Genomic DNA, 20,478 nt, shown 5'->3' with positions numbered 1-20,478 from the left:
CAGTTGTGGGATGAGCTGAGATGGAGGGGCTTGTGACTTGGAATAGCATCACTATACAATTTTAATGGAAATACGTAAAATGCCTTACAAATATGCTAGAATGACAACATTGGAACTACAGTAGTGGGATGAGCTCATTGAACATAAATCCATGTTTCAGGCTTTAATAGTTAAAAAACGATAACATTACTGCCATTATCATTAATAATAAAATGTAACAACTGAACCGATCATGGAAGCGCACTTATACACCAGATGAAAGAGGATAATGTCAGCAATATAATGAACATATTACTTTTCTGATTACACAAATACACAAAAACGTTAAAAACAATTTCATTTATTTACTGAATTAGTGCCATAACTACAGAATCCTTCACAGGTTTACAAATCATCTTATCAGCATGAGTTTCCTCCTTTAATATTCTGATAATTTTCAATGTAGATTTAATTATAGTTATGATTTACAAAATAGGTCAAAGTTAGTATTTTGACTCAAGTGCCAGTTGCCAATCTTTAGATGTTTGAGATTTGTTTAAAATTGCTGAAACAATGAATAAGTTATTTTATTAAGAGGTCACAAATCGACTACAGAAATTTTCTATATGCTTTATCACAAGTACTTAAATAAAATCACTGTGAAAATTATGAATGGTGGTCAGGCTGAAAGTATCTGCACTGAATTGACATGTGGTCACGTGATCAAACCATTAAATAAATGTGCATGGCAGAGCTCATGGTCTTTCATCCATTGTGCTGCAACTGCAGTTTTCAGTGAGGTATTTTCATCTCGGTTTCATCTGGAGCAAGTCATGTTATGGGTGGTGTGTATGCCACAAATGTTGTTTTCGTGTAGCAGGACTTCGAATAATCTCTGGTGCACGCAATAATTTGTAAATCTCGAGACTCTGTTTTCAATCTTTAGACGCAGTTTAGTTAGTGATGAGATCTTGCGTGAGCGACTTTAGTTTTTGTTGTATGTCACTGCAGTTGTGAACTTGTAGTTATACGAATTTATGTTAAGATGGACTTGAATTGATTTAGTTGGAATAGCATGGATGTCTATAAAATGTAGATTCACTGGGAATGATACAGCTCATGCTAGTGAATGTTGAGAGATATTTCAGGTTTTTGAGAGTTTATTGCATTGCTGTACTTTATTATTTAGGAGATGTGGCTGGGTGTAAATGCTATGTCTGCACAAAACTTTACAGTGCTGATAGATACTGACCTCTTATTTCTACGTGGCCACAATTTGCATACATTGAGCATTTCTGAAAAATAAAAGGAATTTGTACCAAAGTTAAAATCAATCTGTTCCCTGCAATACTATTATATTTTGAGAGTTCAACTGACAGATCCAACCTCAGTTCATCTTTTATAAAATTATTCGCTCCCTGCTAGTATAAGGTTTTCGTACAAACATTATTAGCCTGAGTTGTTGGGCTATAGAACGATAGTGTATAGCCACTCTCCTATTGAAGATAGTGTGCCACGCTCAAAGTTAATGGCCATACATTGAATGGACTCTGGTGGAACTTGCTCCTGCATAGTAATCGTTTGTACTGAAAGCAATACGTGATGTTAGGAGTAGGAGAAAGACCCTGCGAGCAGTGTCGTTCAAAGGTACACGTGCTGATAACCCAAGTTCTGACTGTGAGTCTATGATGCAATCCCCATCTATTATCCCACATTGTTCTATAACTTGTTCCATACCAATGATTCTAATTATAATGATGAAGAGGTTGCAATGTGTGAACACTTTTGTATGACACAGTTAATTTATTTCACTTTCAAATCAAGCATTACATTTCTATTTGTTCTGATCACACTCACACTACAATTACAGTCACTCATTTATCGTGAGCTTATGAGTTTGCCACTGCCAATTTCTTACTGTATGACTGCCTAAAACCCTTTCAGACCAGAATTTTCTTCTGGAGGAAGGAAAATTTCTCTTTATGTGTTAATGCTCTTGGGTGATTTTTTAATCATTTTAGGTGTAAGTTTTATACAAAAATATGTGATCATTTTCAAAACATACTTTCATTTTATGGACTAACTTTACGAAATATTCCATACTGTAATAAATACTGAAATGGTCATTCAATAATTACCATGGAAAATAACAATAACAATAACAATACTCAGTTACATAGTAGAATATAGCTAACCAATCAAACCCATGCATTCTGGTGGTCACAAGCTGCTGCGCACTGCTACAACCACTTTCTGATATTTTCATAGTGGTGGCTAACAGTACGCAGTACTTGAATGATGAAAAGGTTGTACATTTACAAATGTGTATCTCAGGTTTTCATTGGGAGAAATACTTCTGTTGCAGCTAAGACCCAGTAAAAGTGAATGTACACAATCGGAGCCACAGGGTCTGAAAGGGTTAATTATACCACGACTCCCCTAATACAAAATTAATTCTGAGCTTCAAAATTATTATTTTGACCATGACACCTCTCTTGCATATGTATGCACCCTACTTATGTGATGGCTCTGGCGTGACTGACTCACTCCTTCATGCCAAACGATCTCCAGGCACCAATCTGTCCCTTCTAGAACTATCGGGCATCCCCCGCCAGTAACACCGCTGTGCTGTAGCTAAGAGGCATAAGGGTACATTTGATCTGTCAAAGTACAGGATTGATATCTCCACTTCTACACTCCCCCCCCCCGACCAACTGTTTTCAAGATCCACATGAAACAAGGATTTTTGAAAAATAATTAAAACTGCCTGTCAATTACTGAAAAAGAAATTCCCCAATAACATAAAATAATCAAAGGCAATGGCGCCCTCATAGCTTGACATAAAATCCATCCATACCTATTATTTTTGACATTCACAAAAGTATATTCAATTTCACAATGTATATGATGTGTAAAAGTCCATGCTGAAAGATAAATATATAGAAACACATTTTTCAAAGTTCTTCACACCATATTTTGTTATTTACTTTAACCAAATAATCCACATCTGATAAGTACTTTAAGTAAAAAAAAAAGTATTCTGTATGACAACAAATCTAGAAATCAATACACTTTATCAAATTATTATTGTGCCATATAAATGTTTTGCCCCCTTCAATGTCCCTCTTCCATTGTCCTAAGGTTACCATTGATTGTTCTACTGCTTTTGAAATCTAATAAACGTGAATGATACAACTAACAAGACATATATTGAAAATTTCAGTTTGCTGCAAAGGAAGAAAATAACACAAATATGAAAAAAGAAGATTTTGAGTATTCATGAGCACGTCCTTACATTGCACAGATAAACACACTGGGAGACACTACTGGAATATCAAACAGGATCCGCACACACACCGCTTAATCACTGTGATGCACCGCGAACTCACTCTCCTTGCGTACCACCCTGGTATAGTCCTGCATTACATATGCAACTAGGTGAGCTGCTGATAGCTGGCCCGCACCTTCTGTTGTGTGCTGATGGGATCGATGTCTCTTTTTGCTGAAGACTTCCAGCTGGCTGCTGAGTTCTCCTCGTCCCATCGGCTGCTTTATATGCTGCCTGAAGACTCACCATGACCAAGCTGCTCTCTCCGGCGCCATTCTGCAGTTATGTGCACCTCCTCACCCCGCCGGCTCACGACATGTAACAACAAATTATGCTATGTGAGCCACAGCTGCTTCTCATAAATTCTTTATGGCTGCTCGCACCTGCCACACAACCTAACGAGTGTTGCAAGTGCTGCGCCCACTCTTTCTATCTTTTGAATCACTACACTTTCACACAACAGTCTAAATAAGTGGCTGCATAACTGAATACATTCAAAGCAACCTTAATTAGCACAAAATGGAGGTGTACACGTAACACCTCTTCAGCACTGTTCATTAACAATGTAAAGACAAACACACACATAGCATTGTCCTTAAGAGAAGCTTATCTGACACACATTACTGACACTGTTCACTCCTTACAGTCACATCTAGTACAACTAGGTCTTACTTTTTCAACATTGCTAACTTCTTTTTGTATTTTTCTCTTCCTCCTCTTTTGGGGTTGACGGATCTCTGGTAAAATATTTCTTTACATTCTCAATACATTTATTGCCATGGTGCTTACTGCTTGTATATTCCTGAAGTTCCAATGTGTTAAGGTGTTTCAATACTGTAATCTTATATACATTATGGAACTTTTGTTATCTCATAATCATTCTTTTTCGACTGAACGTGTGTAAATTATAGGATGCACCAGTTTATCATGCTGTCTTTTTCTTGTTTCAACTCTTTTAGTAAAACATCTGTTCAGCCCTCTCAATCTTTTCCTCCCATGTATTGCCTTTATCTGGTGTTTTTTTATCTCTAATTGGGCTGCTCAGAATTGCGTTACATAGTATTTTCACTAGATCGTAGTCCGTCTAGTCATGAGACACATTGCTGTGACATCTTCAAATATATATTTTGGTTCCACCTTGTATTGTCTCAATGTATCGTTGCATGCCTTACTAAAGTACTGAGTTCCACTGGCACTGATAATGGACTTAGGCAGGCATACCGTATTACAGTAGTCTTCGGCCATCGTCTCAGCCATCTTGCTGCCAGTGGCTTTCCTTAGTAGGTATAACCACTGTGACGGTTTCTTTTGGTAGTCCAGCATGCATAGTTACTTTATGTTGTACTGTAATAGTTTTTGTTCTTTGACATATTTCACAATTATTCAATAATTTACTTGTTTACCCAGCCATATTTAAAAACCAATACTCTCATTGCAGCTTTTCCATACATTTCTTTGGACCAAAATGCCTGCAGCTAAGGTGGATAAACCATATTAGAGTTACACATTTTCCATTCGGCTTCGTTTGCATTGTTTCTGTAGTACAGTACATCCTCGTACACAAAGTTACACGTTTTGAGTCTATCTTTCCTGGCACTGTTATATTTTCTCCTGATTAGCACTAGCTTTCAGTCTTCATTTTGCTCTCTTCTGATGTTCCTTATCATCATACTTTCTACCACTCCTTCATGCGTAACCCCTTTTATATGACAAATACAATTTTCCCTTGGCTGAGGTGGTGTCGATTTGTCCTCTAGGCAAATGTGATAGTTCATCCAGCACTATTTGTCGTGAGCCTGGCATGCAATGAATATCAAAATCACATTCTTGTGCAGCATCCATCCCATCAATCTGCTGTGCCAAAGTCTACAGCACATGTTAACATACAAGACAGAGGCTTATGATCTGTTACAACTGAGTTTCACCTTGTCACATAGAGCCTAAACTTTGTGAATCCAAACACTACCACTAATCCCCCCCACCTCAATTATGAAGTACTTCTGTCCACGGCCATTTGATGCCAGACTACTAAAGGCAATTGATTTTGTTATCTTCTTTTTCTTTTTGGTATAAATGGACCCTGATACCATAACCCAATACATCACAAACTAGGCAGAATGTTTTCCGCATATCTGGATGAGCCAGTATTGCGGCGTTACAGACCCTTTGTTTTATTTCCTCAAAATCTGTAATACATTCTACCATCCATGAGCATGTGGTATTTTTCTTTAATAGTCTATGCAGTGCTTTGCCATTTAAAGTTCATTCGCCACAGGACTGACAATAGAATCTGCAGAGACAGAAAAAACTTTTTAATTGCTTCGTATTTCTTGGGTAGGAAAACTTTTCTGAGTTAGGTTTTATCCCTTCTAGCCCTAAAATGTGTGCTAGGAAAGGTATTTCCAGTCTTCAAAACTCCGATTTTTGAAAATTAAGTCTTCCACTTTCAAGTGAACACTTTTATAGCATCTCTTCTACCGTGTGTTCCTCCCAACTTAATTTGGCTGTTAATATATAATCCACATAAATGGTAATTTTTTTTCATCATTTCTTCCCCTAGCACTTGGTCTAGAGTAATGATAAAACCCGATACCATTATATTCAATCCAGAAGGTAGTTCTCTGTATTGATAACATTTCCCTTCATATAAAAACACTGTATATGGCCTCAATTTCAGGTCCGTCAGAACTCTACAATATCCAGATGTTAAATCAAGCTTTGTGCTCAATCCCTCTCTGGTTCAAATACTTTGTTTGCTTGCTGTGTGTCCAACCCATGCTTCACATTTCCATTTTTCTTTGCCACAATGACTATAAGGCTACTACACTGACTTCGACCCCTCTATGTTACTCTTGTATTCAGCATTTTTTGCAATTCTTTTTCCACTGCTTCTTTTCTGGCTTGTGGAATTGGATAAGGTGACTTAAATAAGGTTTATGGGGCTTTAATTTTATAAGATATGGAGGACCATTTATTATTGCTGTTCTTTTTCCAAAAATCTCCCTGAACTTTTGAATTAATAGGGATAATTGTCCAGCTGCTATGCTTCCTACATTACAAGTACTATTTATTCTTCTGTTAATTTCTTCTCATGTAAACTTATTTGCTTCTTACTTACTATTCAGAAATATGCCACTTTGGCTAGGATCTACTGAATTTTCTTTTTACTTCATCCTAACAAGCTCCTAATCAGTGCATGCGGGAAAACCTTGTATTCTATCTACTGTTGTTTTGTCATTAAATTTTACTTTTTTCTCCTCCTATCCATCTAAAACCTCATTTTATTTCTTACGTAATCTACTTCTGCATTGTGCTCCATCAACCAATCAGACTTCCTCTTGCAAATTAGGCACAACTACAGAGTCCCTACAATAAGATTCTTCTTTTATATCAATCTGCAACATTCTCTGACAGTTAATTGTTTTCCGATATCCACATACAGCCCCTTTTAGTTTGAATCCACTGACTAGGAAATTATTATTGCAATCTCCCGATTTCAGTAATTCTTTATACACATTGTTTACCACTGCACACAGCTGACTTCCCAAGTGGACTAACGACTTAGTCACATGCCCACATATTTTGACCTCGATTGTAGAAGTGAGTACTGCCTTATCTTTCAGTGTAACATCTTTCTCTAAAAGGTCTTCTCGTTCATCTTTTCTGATTTGATAACAAAAGTTTCTCACATATTCCCTAGTTGTTCGAGGTCCCTTCAAGTAGGTTTCCGGTCGGCCCAATCCCGAAACCCCTACACTTTTGTCACGTTCTCATTCTCAGCCATCTCCACACTACTTGACCTCCATTATTTGAATCTTCCTCTCATCCACCTGCCCTCTTTCTTCATGGTATCTGAAAGCATAATTGTTGCATCCTTGGCCTCTTCTGTTTCTATGTTCACTTCTCGACTGTTGTTCAGTGTATCCCGCGCTGCAGTGCTGCATTACTGTAGTTATCTCTTTGCGTTTCTGGTTGCCTATCTTCACATTCTAATTGCACAAATATGATCCTGGACTGCACCACTGAGTCAATAATTGCTCCTATTGAATGGCTACGTACTTCATACAGTAATCTTTTTACCATCTATCTCACCACATTTCTATTGTTGTAGGGTGTGTCAAGACATTGGTTTCTCTCCAATTCCTTTAACAAGAACTCACTAAGTTCCACCCATTCGCCTATGTATGGATTATTACATATAGAAGCAACAATATTATCCTGTTTTCTCTTGGACCAATGTTTGTTTAGAAGCATTTTTTTTTTTTTTTTCAAATTCTGCATACTTTTAAGTGTTTCTTTTCTAACCGTGTATCCCAGTTATATGCTTCGTTGTCCATTTGCCTGTGGAAATTTGTAATGGTTGCAAAAGGACACAACTTTGGGATGAAATTGGTACTTTTACAACTATGTATAAATTCCACTTGAGGGGTTTGTCTTGGCCACTATTGCAGTTTTGCCAGTCGCTGATTTTGCTTCACTGTGTAGTCTGCTATTGACTGCCTCTTCAACCTACTGTTTTATAGTTTGCTGTACTTTCTGTGCTTCTCCTACAACTTGGTTAGTGATTTCTAATTTTTGCTTGATCTCCTTTACGTGTTTATTAGTTCTCTCTTGCCTCTGTACAGTCATATTTGCCAGAACAGCTATCACATCTACTTTTGTCATTACATTCTCATGCTGATGTTCCTTTCCTTTCTTTTCTTAATTGCTGTTCGCTGTCTCCCTAGTTGAGATTTTACTTCTTCATTCATTTCCTGTTGTTCTTCCCTTCCTTTCTTTATTTTCTCAACCACCTTTTTGTCCTACTTTTAAACATTGCCTTGATATTTACATTTTGTTTATCCCATTTTTTATCAATCTTCTGTATTATTGATGCTTTAATTTCTTCAATATCTCCCTTTTGTTCCCTCATTTCTCCCAATACTTCCATTAATTGTTAGAGATCGATACCGGTTCCTACCCTTGGTTTTGGCATTTCTACAAATGCGCCAAACCCACTATATTTGCTCGCTACTACTGTTTTGTGCCTTTCTGTTCTGGGTGTACATATTTGGGTTTCCCTCATTTATCGCTCAGGGGTGTAGCTATGTTTCCTGTGCTCAGATATTCTAAAAGAAGAATTCAGTCTTGTCACTATTCAGATATTCTTCCCTACTACACTCTTTTTTTCCTGTTTAATTTTTCTTTCTGATAAAAGTTGTTGTTCTTCCTTTACATTTGCACGATCGTCTGCCATCTGATAAAATCTCTCTCTCTCTCTCTCTCTCTCTCTCTCTCTCTCTCTCTCTCTCAATCCCATCTATCAGCAATTTTGGCTCCATTTTTTGCAACTCTAAGTTTCCTATTACGTTTTCTAAATATTACACAACTTCTATCAGTATTTAAATTTCTGAAATATCATTTTTTGTCACATGCAGTTTTAATCACTTCACTTCATAGCCTATGATGCACTGTTAGACTATTTCTACAGAAATAATTTTTGTTAATGGCCTACAGCAACTTGCGACACTTACATTCTATATTTTCCACTGCTGCTGGCTGCTGTTCACTGTGATGTAGCATCTGCTTGATGTATTCTTTGTCTCGTTCTGTGATGAGGCTCCTTCTTCTTTCTTGTAGCGGTTGTTTCGTCCTATCCAAACATTTGAAAACTATTCTTGCACGCATCCCGTACTTCCTACGATCACCTCCGATGATTTAAGCGGTTAAGAGTTGTCACATGTCGCAAATGTAAGCAGCCACTCTGTAGTATTTATTGATTTACAATTGATTATTACTTGGTATAGTCTGGCTGGTTGGAAAATTAGGCATCGGACATTGATAAGCAGCCAGGTTTGGAGAGCGAACTTGCTCTCTTGATACATGCGCGCAGAACTAAACATCCGATCATGAGCCTATGATACATGCCCTATCTTTTCTCCTACACTGTTCTACAGCTCATTGCCTTCCAAAAATTCTAATAATAATGAAGAGGTTGCAATATGTGAACACTTCTGTATGACAGTCAACTTATTTCACTTTAAAATCCAGTATTACGTTCCCACTTGTTCTGGTCGCACTCGCATTACAATTACTCACTCATTTATCACAAGCTTATACAAGTTTAACATTGCCGATTTCTTACCGTACAGTCATTTTTTAATTATATAATAATTCCCTTGACACAAAATTAATCCTGAGCTTCATAATTATTGTTCACACTATGAAGCTTCTCTCACACACATACATGTCCGGCTCACGTGATGGCTCTGGCACAATTGGCTCACTCCTTCACTCCAAACAATCTCCACACGCCAGTCTGTCCCTTGTAGAACTATGGGGAATCCCCATCAGTGAAGCTGCCACAATCCCCATCAGTGAAGCTACCACAAGCTACTACAAGCAAACCCTCAACCCATATGCATTATGCGAGAATGTGAAGCATTTGGAAGAGAAGGATAAGCCATCTATGGAAGCTTGGTTAGTATGATTCAAAGAGCTGTTCAATCTTGGTGGACCATTACCACGAGCACCTGTGATGCAACATAGAATACTGACAGGTAATAAAGCTCTGTTCTATATGAAACCATAAAGAATACCTGAGCACCTACAACCTACCTACATCTACATCCATACTCCGCAAGCCACCTGACGGTGTGTGGTGGAGGGTACTTTGAGTACCTATATCGATTTTCCCTTCTATTCCAGTCTCCTATTGTTTGTGGAAAGAAAGATTGTCAATATGCCTCTGTGTGGGCTCTAATCTCACTGATTTTATCCTCATGGTCTCTTCGCGAGATATACGTAGGAGGGAGCAATATACTGCATGACTCCTCGGTGAAGGTATGTTCTTGAAACTTCAACAAAAGCCCGTATCGAGGTACTGAGCGTCTCTCCTGCAGAGTCTTCCACTGGAGTTTATCCATCATCTCCGTAACGCTTTCGTGATTACTAAATGATCCTGTAATGAAATGCGCTGCTCTCCATTGGATCTTCTCTATCTCTTCTATCAACCCTATCTGGTACAGATCCCACACTGGTGAGCAATATTCAAGCAGTGGGCAAACAAGTGTAGTGTAACCTACTTCCTTTGTTTTCGGACTGCATTTCCTTAGGATTCTTCCAATGAATCTCAGTCCGCAAAAAGCCTCAGTGAACTTCCGATGTTATCCACAAGGTCATTTATATATATATATTGTGAATAGCAACGGTCCTACAACACTCCCCTGGAAGAATTCATCAGTCAGCAGTTGGCTGATGGCATCACTGAATAGACTGACAGACCTGAGGAGCAGCAGTTTTAACTGTTCCCAAGAAGTCATCAAATGATATGACGTGGTACAGCTTTTGTTGCAATTAGTGATATCTAAACCCCAGAACAATCATGGACGCATGTCCTAGCATAACCTATACTGAACATAACACAGACAACTAGTTCTATGCAAAAACTTCTCAGCAGTGGATTTAGAGTGGTTATCACCAATCAAAGCCTGCATTTACTGTCCCATGGGCCGCTATCAGTATCGAAAGACGCCTCTTGGTTTTAAGAATGTTCCAGCTACTTCCAGAGGCTATTGGATGGACTGTTGAAAGGACTGAAACTGATGAAACAAAGCACGTTTCATCTGGATGACATTATTGTATTTTTTTAAAGCCTATAGGAGCATGTGCAACAACTGGAGGAAGTTTTCAAGAGGTTGTGTGCAGAACATCTAATGCTATGTACTGAGCGTATCACTTCACATCAACAAGAGTTAATTATCCCAGACTAGGTCATCTGACAAGCCAAGACGGCACCAATATTGATCCAGGTTGAACAGGGCTGTATGCAATTTCTTGCCACTGCAAACGACAAAATCATTTTTATGATTCTGAAATTATTATACAAAATTCATTAGGGGCTCTGCTGAAATTGCTAAAACCTTAACCAAATTCTTGGAGAATGGTGTGCAATTTCACTGGTCAACTGACTGTCAAACCACATTTGATAAAGTGAAAGAGGCATTAACAAGTCCAGTGTTAATATTTCCGATTTATGAAAAGTAATTAATCTTAAAACTTCCTGGCAGATTAAAACCATGTGCCGAACAAAACCTCTAACAACTCAGGAGCTTTGCCTTCTTCGGGCAAGTGCTCTACCACAATTTTAATCTGCCAGGAAGTTTCATATCAGTGCACACTCCATTGCGGAGTGAAAATTCATTCTGGAAACCCCCCCAAGTCATGGCTAAGCCATGCCTCAGCAACATCCTTTCTTCCAGAAGTGCTAGTCCTACAAGTTTTGCAGGGGAACTTCTCTGAAGTTTGGAAGGCTGGAGATGGGAAACTGTTGGAACTGAACTGTGAGGATGGGTTGGGAGTTGTGGCTGGGTAGCTCAGCTGGTAGAGCACTTGCCTGTGAAAGGCTAAGATTCTGAGTTTGAGACTTGGTCCGGCACACAGGAAGTTTCATATGAGTGCACATGATGCTGCAGAGTGAAAATTCATTCAGGAATTTATCTTATCTTGTGACGTGAGCAATCAGGTAATTGGATGTATTCTCAGTCAGGATATAGATTAGAACACCTGGTAGTGCACGCATTGACTGTTGAATAAAGCACAATAGAATTACTCAACCACAAAGATGGAAATACTAAGTGTTACTTACGGTATTAAATATATCTGTTGTCACTTCAATCATATTAACATGTTGGGTACTAAAACCAAGTGAATTTGACAATGAAATGATATACAAGCCAAGTAAGAAACACAGCAGTGCTGATGGTTTGAGCAGGAAGATTGGGGTCATGTATGTGCTGGGCAGACAGCTTGCTGAATGACAAGAAATGCAGATTGCTGACGCGGACTGTCAAGTATTTAGGACACAGTAACAGTTCCCAACATACAAGGGGCTATTATGTACAATGACAATGTATGGACCACTGTTGTGATACCTGCAGCTTTGAGAGACAAAGTGTCAAATAAAAGCACTTCATGATTATCCCCACCCAGTGAAATTAGAAGATTACATAAATTTGCGCAAGTGAAAATGTAAAGTACTGTTAGCGGGTCAACAGAAACATCCGATCTCACGCGTCGGCTTTGACCCGTGACGTAAGCGTGTTGTGGTGTGTGACGTCATTACGGCGCGGAGTTTGGTTTGTGATTGTGGCGTGTTTGTAGATGTCGTGTTGTTGTTTGTTGTGCCCTCTGGTGGTGTGTTCATGGTTTTCGTTTGTTTGGTGTGTTGGGGTCAGTTTGCTGTTGCTCAGTGGTGAGTGCTGCGTGCGTGTTTTTGAAGCGGAATTTGTATTAGTGAGTTAACGGTTTTGTGTGATGGTTAATGTAATGATGATTGCTGTACGTCGGGTGAGTTTGTTATTAAGTGTATTCGGTTGTGGTTTTTTGTTCAGGAATGGATATGAAAGACCGGATTAATAGTTCTCGGTTGAGGGCTATGATGGGCGAGACACCTTTAGAGCTGATCAAATTTCTTCAGCTATTTGGCTTTTTTTTGGTTTTTGGCGTATGTGTTGTGTATTGGGTATAGGGAAGTGTTTCATTGAAATTTGTGGCTGTGAAGGTTGGTATTGGTATTTGTATTGGGAGATGTGTTTGAGTTCATAGGTCATGGGTAGTGGTCGATCCTAAGTTATGGGATTGGTAGCTGCTGTTGAGCTATATAGTTGGAGGGAAGTGTTCAATCTCAATGTTTGGTGGAGTATGTTGATTTTTGTAATGGGAGATGGGATCGGGAGTTGCTGTTGAGCTATATAGGTCAAGGGAAGTGTTCGATCCCAATTTATGGGATCGGGAGCTGCTGTAGATATATGTAGGTGAAGGGAAGTGTTTGTTCGCAATGTTTTGCGGTGTATTTTGATTTTTGTATTGGGGGATGGGATCGGGAGATTCTGTTGAGCTATATAGGTCAAGGGAAGTGTTCGATCCCAATTTATGGGATCGGGAGCTACTGTAGATCTATATAGGTCAAGGGAAGTGTCTGATTCCGGATAAGAATGTGTTTTGTGGTATTTGGTGAGTTTTGTGATGTCAATTTTTTTCGTCGTTTTGCGTGGTTTTGTATGGCGGTCGGTGGCTAAATTTGTGTATATTTAGTTTCTCCCCACCCAAAAAACCCCTAATTTCCCACGCTTGTCCCGTTAGTCATTAGGCTTTTTGTGAAACCTGTGTGTGTGTTGTTTTTCTAAGTATTTTCGTGTTTATGATACGTATGCGATGTTTTTATATCCGCCATATTAGAATTGTCGTCTATGGTCGTTTCCGCCATATTTGTGACGTCATGGGTCAAAGCCGACGGGTAGGATCGGACGCTTCTGTATTTCCCTGTTAGCTTACAAGAGGAAAGAAACCTACATATCAATGTCAGCAGAGAAACTGCTTGTGCCATAGTGAGAGTATTAAAATATGACTGACTAGGATGGTCCAGATGGGAGCACGGGCACTGTAAGTTCAGTTACTTTTGGGTAAGTCAGAAGCAACAGAATATCAGAAGGAAGTGCTGATGCTACACCCATATTTTCAGAAGGTGGGCACGCATTGGGTTTACTGTACGTTAAGAACTTTATATGAATCTAGAACAGACTGTGTTTACCGAGTTTCTAAGTTTTGAACTGTTGATGATGTACATCTACACTGACACTCCGGAAGCCACCAGATGATGTGTGATGAAGGGTACTTCTGGCACTGCTAACTGCCTCCCTCCCCCCCCCTTTTCCCCTGTTCCATTCAAAAATGGTATGTGGGTTAGAATAATTATTGGTAAGCCTCTGTATTTGCTCTTATTTCTCGAATTCTCTTGTCATGGTCATTTCGCGAGATGTGTGTGGGAGGATTTAATATGTTATCTGAATGTTTCCCGAAAATACTCTGTCAAAAGTTCAATAGTAAACCTTTCATGATGTCCAATGTCTCTCTTGTATCTGCCATTGGTGTTTGTTGAGCATTTGTGTAGAACACTCATGCTGACCATACAGTCCCATGATGAAACTTGCTCCTCTTCATTGGCTCCTCTCCCCCCCCCCCCCCTCCCCCCTATTAGTACTACCTGATAGGGGTTCCAGATGATGATCAATACTCACGAATCTGTTGAACAAGTGTGTTGTAAGACACTTCTTTCATGGATGAGTTATATTTCCTTAAGCTTCCTCCTATGAATCTCTCTCTGGCACCGGCTTTTCCTACTATCTGTTTTATGTGGTCATTCCACTTAAGGTTACTCTGGATTAGGGATGGTTGTTATCACTGAAACAACCAGTTTTCAGTTTTATGTTTTTTCCCCCCCACTCTCCTACGCCAGTTTAACCTGACTAATAAAACCTCTCAAACTAAGTGGTTTCTGTTAAAATTACTGGTTCTCAGTTTTTTATACTTATTACTTCCCGTAATAAACGTAGAAATCGAACACAAAATGGAAAATTTTGACTCTCTCTGTTTCAAGATGCACAGGATCAAAAACATTACGTTAAATAGCTAAATAAAATAAAAATTTAGTCTGTATACTGTTTGTTACTTTTCTGGAAAGAGGATAAGCTCCAATTAATTCTAATTTTTGAAACTCTGCTCAAAAATCATGTTGTCATAGAGGATAATGCCACTATTTTCGCATTAAGAATAGTCAGTTCTAAAGGGTGAAAATTGAAATTCAAAAACTATTTTTTTGTGTTAATCTGTCCATTTTCAAAGGGCTAGAAGCACATCAAGGCATATTATGTCGACACAGACAAACTTTCCACTAATTTTTATTTGTACTGTACGCCGAGAATGAATAGTGAAGTTTTCTCGCTCTATGATGTCGCAAGTTCGCTGTGGCTCATCCCATTTCTAATCTTTAAAGCAAATGGAGCATTGTACTTCACTGATATCACACTTCATAAAATACTTAGAATTCAGGGATTGTGCCATTCTGTAATACAATTGCTGTCCGACAACCACACTGGGGTACTACCATCTAGAACAGATGGGGAAAGTTTTTCACACTACATGTATATCTTCTAGACCACAACAAATGGTAACCTACTGCCTCAGCAATTGTGTACCAATTCTTACGCCAAGTGTTTTGCTCATTTCTGTTGGCATCATTATTAAAATACCACTGATAGCTCTTCCCATTTTCTATAATGATGCAATATTTCAGTGCAATGGAAATATTACAAATAAAAATTACTTGTTGTTAAGAAAGATTTATTTAAAAAATTAGCATTGCTGCTATGGCTAATTGACATTAGATGACATGAGCATCGCAGAACAAACCTTTGAACTACAGGAGAGGGCTGTAAAAAGTCTTCATCGCTTTGCCAAAAAGAATAAAGCAAATTTCACAACTATGCAACTTTGAAAAAGAACTAAAAAATGTGCTGGCAGCCAACAGCTTTTATTGCACTGATGAAATTCATATAGTTGGACACATCAACTTTACACAAATTTTTGTGGAAGCCTTAACGAATCTGTCACTGTTGTCACTGGTCATATCACTGATCAAAACAGATTGGTGGCATCCCAGTCTCTAGTAATGCCATTATTTATAATGTCTGACAGTGAGAATAATGATCATATGTATTATACGTTTTTGTAAATTTTCTTGACAAATCTTGTATCAGTATCTTGGTGACATGGACACAACAAAAATACATTACCATTCTCGGTGAGAATGTTGTCCCTCTGTTATACAAAGTACGTCAAACATTTCTGAGAGGTTTTTAATACCTACCTGCAAATCCAGGGTTTATTTTTATCCTCTGTATAACATGAAAAATATTACTGTGACAAACGACATAAAATTTGGGAAGATAAATCAAACCAGTACCTTAATCTCGTACTGTGTGGAAATGAGTTAGAAAAGATACATTGCACTAAACTTTCAGGGATGTATGTTGATCAAGACAAACTGAAAAGATCATGCAGCTAAACTGAGCTAGAGACTCAATTCCGCATGTTTTGCTCCGAGAATTATTTCTACAGTTTGCTCCACAGATGGTGATAGAATGACTTATTTTGGTTTCTTCCAGTCACCTGTAGTTTACAGAATAGTTTTCTGATGTAAAATTAATAGTCGATTCATTGAAATTTTTACATTACCGATAATAGCTATCTTGCTACGCAGTTCCACTAGGGCTCGTTGCAAGCCCCTATTTAAAATGCTTTTTGCTTACTGTACTCTCTTTGTATATTTACAAATATGTGTTGATTACATGAGCTGGACTCTGACCTGCAAATCAGCTCATATTACCACAGTTATAATACTTGCAACTGTGGATCCCTCTAAATAGACCAGGTTAAAACAACCCATACTCAGAAGACATGCGAGCCACTTTGGTGTCATTCTTTATAATGCACTGCCAACATACATAAAGGGGCTGGAGGGAGAAATGGCTTTTAGATCAGAGTTAGAATGATTTTTTGTTGAGAAGTCTTTCTACAATGTAAACGCTGTACCATCTTTGCTGTGTTTATCTTCACAGAGAGTGTTTGTTTTCTGTTTTCCTCTGAGAGGGAATCTGGTACTAGCTTCACTGTGCTTGATATAGTGTTGGCAGGTTTCCTTCTGTTACATTTTCCTGCAGTGCTATATAACATGTTTGTATTTTTACTTTTTCAGTATACGTTTTACATCAAAGTTTTATGTTTTACCTATAACATTGACTTACTTATTGTATGTTATACTTTTCAGCACTCTTATGTAATGTGTTCATGGGTTTCACTATTTCAGCTGTGTGTTTATTTTCAAAATTTCTTGTTCATTGTTTTCTTACACATGTTACACTCACAATGTACAATACGTATTTGTGATTCCCCTTGCCAATCATGTACTGAGTCAAGGTGGCTACTATAGTCGTAATGTACTGGACTCAAATTCAGGAGTTTGTTCCCCATTTGGCCATTCTGTCTTGTTTTCCATGGTTTCCCAAATTGCTAAGTTGAATTCTGGGATGGTTCCTTTGATAGGGTCATGGTTCTAGTCTGATCTTGGCTCACCTAATCTTAGCCTACTTTGTAAATGTTTTATATGAATATGTCATGTATCTCACATGCCATACTTTTGTACTAAATGGTCTATCAAGGAATAAATAAATAACAAAATTAATTCATAATGCCAGTAATTTGCTCACATTCAATGTCTTCATTTAGATTCCAGCAAACATGCTTAACCTAAAAAAATGTTATAGCTTTAAATGTGTGAGGGTAACAGTTTAAAACTAGATCACTTTCATAGACTTTACATTTTGTCGTTATATTTCCTCTTATTTGTTTTGGGTGAAGTAATTTACTTTTCCCCATGACTGTCAAGGCATCTAACACTGTACAAGTCTCTCACAACATCATATTTTATTGTGGTTACGTTAACTGTCCACTCTGCGGGCGATCCACAATATTTAGTCAAAGACGGTGCCAATAGTTACTTACCACGACTGGTAGGCATTCGTTGATTTTCAGGGCGAGACGGCGAGCATGTCCATCCTCACTGAATATTTCAATTAAATTTTCATTAGAAGTACACAATCTACACTTCACAAGTTCCATTTGTTTGCTTTAGTAATAAAATTTATGCTCGCGCTGAAACGCTTTTTAAACCGTAGTAAAAGGCATTGTCAACACAGACTTTGTTTCCACGATTCATTTAAACAGTCCCTAACACTTTCACCTTTTCTATTTGTTTTACCACAAACAAAACAACAGGACTCTGTTACTAGCAATACAAAGATTTTACATGCAACAGAACTTGACTTGTGTCTAGACGCAGCAAATCTTAGTGCCTACTGCCTATCGGGTGCGCCCGGCTGGCCTAGGGGGTGCAGCTTGTAGTGCTATCTGGCGGTAGACAGCGAAAGCTTACGATACTAATCTATTTTTAGTACTGTCCCCTTGGTTTGGTTATTGTACTTTGTTTATATTACAAAAGTTCTTGCTTGAAAAACAGAAAAATATAGTTGCAGTTTGTGCACTGCAAAATATGGCAGTAATTTATATCGCCAAACTGTCCAGGATACAAATGTATCAAGATACAAATGTACAAATTGTTTTTTTTTATAAACAAAATTATTCGTTAAAATTAACAATACTACCCAATGGCCATATCTTTTTTCTTTAGTTCAACTGAGAAGCTAAGAAAAACAGATTTCTATTTAACTTACAAATCCTTACTACAAATTACATTTCAAGGTCATTCTCCCTGACTTTTAACCTTGAATGTCTTACACCTTATAACCCAGAAAATAATGGAAAGAACGATGTTGCCACAATGTTCTTACACTCTCATACCAAGTATCGGGTGACTCATATTTGTAATTTATACCAAATTTCATGAAAATTGAAACTGATGAAAAAAACACTTATTTGAGTAATCTGATATAAAATGTATCATTTGTTGTATGCACAATTTAAAATCTCGTTTCTGCGACATTTAGAAGTTTACAAATTGTATCAAAAAAACATTCAGTCACCTACTCTGTCATATTATCATAAAGAAATAAGCTTTGACTGTCTGCTTTACTTCTTTAACTCATTTTCATCGGCAGTGATAATTCACTTTGCTTTTCATTTATCAGTAAAAACACCAATGGCAAACAGCACATGCAGATTTTATTCTAACTTCACACTATGGAATGGTACTAAAGTAACATTCATAATAAATAGTCACGGATTCCTGCAACACAGTTTGCAGTCTTCTAGCAATTTCTTCATCCGAAACATCTTTAGCAATAAAATTTCTTAGGTCACTACTACTTGGGCTAAGCACTATAAAACATTTCGTCCACTTTTAAAAATATTTCATACGCTGAGAAAACTACATAAACACTGGTATTACATAGATTTCGCAGTATAATAAACTCGTTAAGCTAACTAGCTTATATCACAAAGCCTGTCAGCTTATTCTCCACTCCATTGCAATCCATTGATAAATACTTCTGCACCTGCAGGTTTGTAAAATATAGTTACAAGTCTTTGTACATAAAAATTCAAAGCTACTCGTAAATTGCTGAGATGTATACGAACTTCACGAGAGAACTACATAAAGTTCCGCTACTTAAAGATAAAATTCAGCTCCAGGTTAATGGAGGAAACTAGTGTCCATGATGTTTGTGCACCCATCGGCGATAAACACAGGATTCGGGCCAATGTATCTCCTTAGACCTCTGTAGTCAGAAACGTATAATATTAATCAGTTACTATAATAACAGCTGGAATACTTTTATAGGGAAAAACTACTCTTTGTCTGGGGAGACCACACCTATGTTTTCAGTTGGGTTTATTTTCAAGAATTTTTTTGTTAAGTTCTTCATTACCGTAAACTGTAGGTCCTAAAAAATGCATAAGCGGCCTAGGCACTTTGGCACATCGTGATGTGAAGTCTGTGACAACGTACATGAGATTAAAACTTCAGTAATTAAAATACAATTTTGAATATCGCGCGGAAAGAATCAGAGGGCTCCTGGTCCTGAAAAGGCGAATTTAAGCTTTCACTGTCTGCCACCAGGAAGCGCAACGAGCGTCAGATCCAAGGTCAGCCGAGCCCAACCGACCACCTCACCCGATCTGCAGAAAGATTTGCTTTCCCAAGTCACAAGTGAGAACCTGAGCGGCAGCAAAAGCAGCCATACCCGTATGGAACCACCGAAACAGATCACTGAGACAATCCTACTCCTAAAATCAAAACTGTTTATATATCATACAGAAATAGTTTGAAATGGAAAACGACATTCGCCAATTATTTTAAGAAAAGACAACATACTTTGACAGTCTGTAGGCTGGCTAAGGACAGAAATTACAGCATTAAAGATGACCTGGATGAAAATAGCAACTAAACACTCAATTGTGAGATTTTCAGGACGTCCTACAGCGCTATGAACCCGGGTAACAGTGCTGTGAGGCATCTGAATAATGAGCTGAATTGAACTGAATGGAATTATTTTCCTGTCAAAAAACTTGTGTTTTTCAGCATCGTCAGTTCATGCACACATATTAAAATATGATTACAGAGCTATTGCTTATCTTGTACTCATCATGTTATTAGTTTTATCACACGGGTTATTCGGACTATAAATTAGGTTGTATGCCTTAACTTAAGCTTTTGTTTCTTACAATCACATTTATAATAAAAGACTATCATTTTTCATTGTAAATGAATTCGTTTCTGTTATAGAATAATTTTGTAATCAACAATGGCTTCAACACGACTTTAAATTTATTTTCATGTA

At 37.9% G+C, this 20,478-nt stretch overlaps 1 protein-coding gene across 2 annotated transcripts in view; it reads right to left on the bottom strand.

Moving 5' to 3' along the window:
* LOC126184885 (zinc finger protein 184-like) overlaps positions 1-18,024 on the bottom strand; it is an 84,774-nt gene extending 66,750 nt beyond the window's left edge. For both annotated transcript variants that reach the window (XM_049927511.1, XM_049927512.1), the window contains exon 1: positions 17,687-18,024. In XM_049927511.1, coding sequence (XP_049783468.1) covers positions 17,687-17,803 — 117 coding nt within the window. In that variant the 5' untranslated portion in view covers positions 17,804-18,024. The remainder of the gene's footprint in view (positions 1-17,686) is intronic.
* Positions 18,025-20,478: the final 2,454 nt, after the last annotated feature.

The sequence above is a fragment of the Schistocerca cancellata genome, chromosome 4, assembly GCF_023864275.1.
Source record: "Schistocerca cancellata isolate TAMUIC-IGC-003103 chromosome 4, iqSchCanc2.1, whole genome shotgun sequence".
In the NCBI taxonomy this organism is placed as follows: Eukaryota; Metazoa; Arthropoda; class Insecta; order Orthoptera; family Acrididae; genus Schistocerca; species Schistocerca cancellata.
The sequence above is the reverse complement of the archived record's forward strand: the minus strand, read 5'-3'. Positions and strand labels throughout refer to the sequence as shown.